Source organism: Fukomys damarensis, unplaced genomic scaffold (assembly GCF_012274545.1).
Source record: "Fukomys damarensis isolate Sample0158 unplaced genomic scaffold, DMR_v1.0_HiC HiC_scaffold_16, whole genome shotgun sequence".
NCBI classification, from domain to species: domain Eukaryota; kingdom Metazoa; phylum Chordata; class Mammalia; order Rodentia; family Bathyergidae; genus Fukomys; species Fukomys damarensis.
This window is the reverse complement of record NW_022900928.1, coordinates 134,983,388-134,989,373: the sequence shown is the minus strand read 5'-3', so window position 1 is coordinate 134,989,373 and position 5,986 is coordinate 134,983,388. Positions and strand designations below refer to the sequence as shown.

At 48.2% G+C, this 5,986-nt stretch overlaps 1 protein-coding gene across 2 annotated transcripts; it reads right to left on the bottom strand.

Annotated features, from left to right (window-relative positions):
- Window positions 1–715: 715 nt before the first annotated feature.
- On the bottom strand, window positions 716–2,675 carry LOC104875574 (olfactory receptor 12-like). 2 transcript variants are annotated; one of them, XM_010643212.2, is made up of 2 exons: window positions 2,614–2,675; window positions 716–1,870 (listed from the first exon to the last, which is right to left on the bottom strand). In XM_010643212.2, the coding sequence occupies exon 2, from the start codon at window positions 1,580–1,582 to the stop codon at window positions 800–802; it is 783 nt and encodes a 260-aa protein (XP_010641514.1). In that variant the 5' UTR covers window positions 1,583–1,870; window positions 2,614–2,675; the 3' UTR covers window positions 716–799. The 2 variants fall into 2 exon arrangements, with proteins under 2 accessions (XP_010641514.1, XP_010641523.1); XM_010643221.2 differs by having other exon boundaries at window positions 716–1,740; window positions 2,614–2,645.
- Between the last annotated feature and the right edge of the window lie 3,311 nt (window positions 2,676–5,986).

The window sequence follows — 5,986 nt, the reverse complement described above, 5'->3', positions numbered from 1 at the left end:
GTGTGATGTTACTCACAGAAACATCCCAGCAGATGGCAGCAACTGTGCTCAAGGTTTGGTGAAGGGTTGGTAAGGGAGGGAAATGGAGAGTGGCTGCACAGAGGGCACTGTGGGGTTCAGAATCTTTTTCTTAATTTGAGTGGTGGTGAACCCCTTGGGTTGTGCATTTGTGACTTTGGGATTTGACCACACATATGTAATCACCACCATACTTACCTCAGACTCATTCCTTCATGAGAGAGGCACTGTTTGTCAGGTCCAGCTGCTGACAGGCAACTCACTATGGGGAACACTTGGCCATATAGTTAAACTGTTATTTTAAACAGATATCTTTGGCTGTATTGTAGAATGTGAGCTGAAAGAGAGAAAAGTGGAGCCAGGAGGCCCTTTCAGTTGACACAAATGGCTGCAGAAAAGACCAGCCTTGCACCTGGGTGGGTGAAGAGGATTGGCATGTCAATGCTATTAAGAGGTTTTTATTTTATTTTTCAAAAGTGAATAAAAAATATACACCAAGCACAAATATCTATTTTCTTTCATAAAGAAGACTGCTTTGAGTGCCAACAAAGGTAAATTATACATACGCTATGTTCTGGCAACAGAAAGTGATTTAGGTCCTGCTTCATCTTTGGACTATTAGTTTTCAGGAGGAGAGAACATGATTTACTCCTCTTAGTAAATATCTGGTGCATAATATGTTTTCAAAAAGGGTTGCATGGATGGAGAGAGTGTGAGAGGCCTTTCTCCAGAGTCCCTCACAGGACAGGCCGTCTCTGTCTCAGCCTCTGCAGGGTATCCTTCACGTCCTTGTTCCGCAGACTGTAGATGAGGGGTTGAGCATTGGGATGACCGCGGTGTAGAAGATGGAGATGATATTGCGCTGCTCCATTGACTCCACTGCCCCTGGCTGTGCATACATGACAAGGAGGGTTCCATAAAAGAGGGACACAGCAGTGAGGTGGGAACCACAGGTAGAGAAGAACTTGTATCCCCTGGATCCTGAATGCATCTTGAGGATAGTCACTGTGATGTAGCCATAGGAGATGAGGACCACACGAGTGGTGCCCACAACAATGAGCCCACAGACGACAAACATGACCAGCTCATTGACAGCAGAGTCAGCACAGGCTATCTGTAGCAGGGGTGGTACATCACAGAAGAAGTGGTTGATGTGACTGGAGCTGCAGAAGGGGAGCTGGAAGGTGAGGCTGGTTTGCAGCATGGAGTTGAGGCAGCCATCACAGTAGGTGCCAAGGACAAGCTGGGTACATTTGCCAGGTTGCATGGTCACAGAGTACCGTAGGGGGCTGCAGATGGCCATGAAGCAGTCATAGGCCATTACCACCAGTAGGAAGCCCTCAGTGGTAACCACTAAAGAGAAGAAAAAGAACTGGGTTGCATAGCTTTCAAAGCTGATGACCTTGGAGGAGGAGAAGTTGGCCAGGGCATTGGGTGCAATGACAGAGGAGTAGCAGAGGTCCAGGAAGGACAGGTTCTTGAGGAAGAAGTACATGGCAAAGTGCAGGTGGGCATCCAGGGTGATGACTGTGATCATGGTGACATTACCCATGATGGTCACCATGTACAGGGCCAGGAAGATGGCAAAGAGGAGGGCCTTGGTCTACACACCTCAAGATCTCTCCAGCACAAATTCCTGCAAGAGCTGGGCTGGGAGGTTCCCGTGTCTGTGGGTTGTCATGGTCCCAAGCCAGGACAGCTTTGCAGAGGACAGTGGAGGCACTGAGAGGGAGAAGGGCACAGTCCCACGGTCACCTGACTCATTGGACATGGCAGCCAACTAGTGTCATTCTGCCCATTGACATAGATGATGCCAGCTGCCCAATTTGCCTTCCAGATGCAGTATCCTGGCCTGAAAAGAGACACCATCTCTCACTTAATCATAACTAGGTGCTGAACCTTCCCCATGCAGGAGCCAGGCTGTGCTTCTGGGCATGCAGGAGGTGTGCAAAATGGAGTGATTCTCAGTGCAAGCTACACATTAGAGTGACCCCTACCTGCCTGTGGCATCCCCAGTGGGTGCCCCTGAGCAGTCCCATTTCAACACCTGGTCCTGTTCATGGCCTCACCAGCCCAGGCCACATCTCTCCCCCTAACTGAGATGAAGGTCAGCAGAACCTTTTGCCCACCAGGCTATGGCTGGGAGGTCACTCCACCTCCAGGGTAAGCATAGACCAGGGCCAGCCTTCCTGGGCTGTGGTGGAGCCTCTGTCTGCCTCCCCCAGAAGACCCTCAGTCACACTTCTGTATCTCTGACTCTGACCCTGGACCATGCTGACACTCGGTCTGCCAAACTCTGCTTCCTTGAGGCTATCAAAGGCTTCCTGCCCATGTCCAGAGGGGGCCATATTCAGGGCAGGACATCTTGGCCCCATGGGCTGAGATTCAGCAGGGTGGTGACCCTGAAACAGAAGAGAGGCTCACCACTCCCAAGCCTTTGTCACTGCTGGTTATGACCCCTGCTTCCCTCAGGTTGAGGCTTTAGTTGGGAACTGCTCTTTCTAATTTGAAAACCAAGCTTCACTGGCCCCTGCCCACTGCCACATGGCCATTCCTGATCATTTTCTTTTCTCCTTCCCAGTTTTTGTCACTCACCACCAACACAACAGTGTCCTGCACAGGGCTGGTCTGTCACTGAGCTGGTCATCGGGAAGGAGTCCTGATGTCACTATGGGGTCTGTTCTGCAACCTCTCATAGGGCCTCAGGGGACCTTGGGCTGGGTGAACCTAGCTGCTGCTCCCCATGACCTCTGCAGAGCCCAGCCTCACAGAGCAGGGATGTGGGCTCAAAGGGTTCAGATGAAGTGGTTCTGTGCTCCTATGCTTGGCAAGTTCTCTTAACAAATGTGCTGGTAATTACAGCAAAGGTCATAGAGCTCTTCTTCCTGATAAGCTGAAACACATAGCATGTCGTCACCAAGGTCCCCAAGGTGTGTCGATTCACTTCGTAAGAGGGAACAGCTAAGTAACATCTGCAGCTGGCTGAGGATGCAGGCACGTCCTCTGGCACCAGTGGCTGAGTAGCTGGCTGTGGGATGAGGCAGATGCTGTGCTGCTGGGGAGCTGGCAGAAAAGCAGGTGCTGCAGCCCAGGTACCTGTGATATTGAACTTGCATGTTACAAGGTTCCCCCCAGATTCTCTCAAGAAGAGGGTCACAGGCACTGCTCTCATTGACCCAGCACTAGCCAGAGCTGGGCAGCATGGAAGGGAGGTCATCACCCCATCTCCTAGAGCAATCCCCGAGCACTTTCTGTGCACACAGACTTGATGCCTCCCTATGTTAATGGTCCTCTCTACTCCTGGTGGCTTCACAATGACCATACCATCTCCAGGTGAGAGCTAGGAATTACCCAAGGCCATATAGCCAGCATCCAGGTTCCCAGGTTCCCTGCTCTTGAGACTGATCTGTGCTGAGGATGATGAGGTGGACACAAGGGCCTGCAGCTCCTCCACAGTTCAGCTCTGGATCCTGTACAGTGGCGTGTGAATGGGGATGGGGACAGGTGGACACCTGGGTTCTGTGAGACTAGATGCACAGATTGTCCTGCACCAGTCTTCTGGGTCTTTGTGAGAAGAGAAGGATGGGTCCTTTCCCCTGGCCTGCTCTCCAGTCCCTGTCAGTCTGGCAGCATGTGGAGCACCCTGCCTTTCAGGTCCCGCTGCTAGGGAGAATTCTCTGCACCTACTGTAGCTGTGCTGATATTAGGAGCCTCCAATGGCCAATTAGGAGGCTCTAGGCTTCTGCAGCCTACTGGGACTTCAGCTCCAGGGCCCTAGAAACCAAGGCACTGTTTCTGATCTTTGTGTCATCATCATGCCCTCCTGCTGGGGTTGGAAGGAGGCTCGAATAGCTCAGGCATCCCTGGAAGGACTGTGATGAGCACAGCAAGGACAACTCAGAGGGAGCCTGTGTCCTATGTCCCTCATTGGAGGGGGTCACACCACAGTGGGGTGTAAGTGAGACTTCCTAGCGCACAGCCCTTCCACCCCAGTGCTCCATCACAACCATGTTGTATAAGGAAGATATTTTCACACCTAAGAGATAGGGTGTCTAATTCTAAAGAACACCTCTTTACCTCCTATAGCTAGGCTGAACATCTTTTTATATCTTTTTTGGTCATTGACATTTCTATTTCTGGGAGTTGTATCCTCACTGACGCTTATGTTCTCAACTCCAGCTGTGAGAGTTTCTGGATGTTCTGAGCTCCACGTGTATTAAATAAAGGGAAGCTGACCTCAGGGGAGCCTCCTGCCCCAGACAGTGCCCCAGGGCTCTGCGAAGGTCAATCAAGGAATCTCAGTCTCCAGCAACCTCAGCAATTTGGGATCATGGACATGTTCCTTTTTTGCCTTCAAAGGATGCCGCCTTTGATTCAGCCCAGGGCTTTAGTGCCCATCAGCAATTCCTCTTTCTGTGTTGTTCAGTGACCATGAGCTCTCAGAGTATTCTCATGGATAGAGACACTGAATTCATAATTTCATCTCAGTGAAGAGGCATTTAACCTTATGTTTCTACCAGTGACCTGATCCTCTTGCTGTTCAGCTCAGGCAGGAATCTGGGCACATGTGGTCTGAGTTTTTCTCCACGCAGCAGTGTTCCTGCTTCCCATCTGTTTCTCCTTTTAGCTCTGCTCTTTTGCCTGCTCATTGCTCTGTTGTATTCACATTCATTAGCTCTTTATGTATAACAAACACTTCATAGTTTGGGGTGTTTCAAGTCTATTTTCTAGTCCTTCATTTTCACTGAACTTTGGAAGGACACGTTTTTCTCTTAACTATTTGACTGATCTCTGAGACCTTCCTTGGTGACTTCTGGGTTGGGGGCAGCCTTCCACCCACACTATGAAAAGAGATACAACACAACTAATGAATTAGAACCCCTTCTGCATTCTCTTTCCACGCCGTTGCATACTTACTGTTCATTTCAACAATTACATGAGCAAAACGTGTTGCATTAGTCAGCTTTCTGATTGTGGGGACAAAATAAGCACTGCTCAAAACTTAAAGGAAGAGGCTTATTTTGGCTTACAGTCTCAGTGGGTTTAGTCTGTAGTCAGCCAGCTTCCAGACAGAAGTGGCATGATGAAAGGGCATGGTGGAGGAAAGCTGTTTATGTCATGGCTGCCAGAAAGCAGAAACTGAGAGGAGAAGGAAGGACAATAGCACACCCTTCCAGGTCACAGCCCAGTGACCTACCTCTTCCCAGATGTTTTCTTTGGCCTTTCTGTGACATACTTCACTGCCCCAGCACAGTTAGGCTGAGGACAAAATACTCCATCTACCATGCATATTCTGGAATAACATATTTTAATTTGCACCTTGTACTGTGCCCAGTTTGAAAGTGAAATGGAAGCCCAGTGCATTGATGTGGCACTGAAAGAGTTGGTGCACCTTTCTGTTTCAGCATGTGAGTTTCACACCATTTCTTGTAGAATTCCATTGGAAGGAAGCATCATTATCCATTTAATTCTTTGGATGTTATTATCAGATATTTGGGTGGTGCCCTTATTTAATCATAAAGGATTCCATTATATGTATTTGCCTATATTTTCATGTAGTTTCTCTTATAGACTTTGTGTTTTCAGAGCAGTGTTTTTATAGAAAAATTGAGTTCAAAGTAGAGTTCTCATATACCCCCCTCCACACATAGAAATTCTTCACTTTATCAACATTCCGCACAAGGGCAGCACCTTTGTTAAAAATGAATTCCCCACAATGATACATTGTAATCACCTAAAGTCCCTGGTTTACATTAAGATTCAACTTGGATGTTACATGTTCTGTGGGTTTGAACAAATATATACTAACCTGTACCAACAATTTTTAGTATCATACAGAATAGTTCTGCTTAGGTAAAGAAATTTCTGCATGGTTATCTTTTCATTTGTGTCTTCTTCAATTTTGCTCAAGAATATTTTATAGTTATTAGTGGACATATTTTTACCACCTTATTTGCATTTATTTCCA

What these genes read in the sequence shown, in the direction of transcription:
- LOC104875574 (XM_010643212.2), bottom strand. Translation starts at nt 1,582, where the DNA reads ATGGTGACCATCATGGGTAATGTCACCATGATCACAGTCATCACCCTG.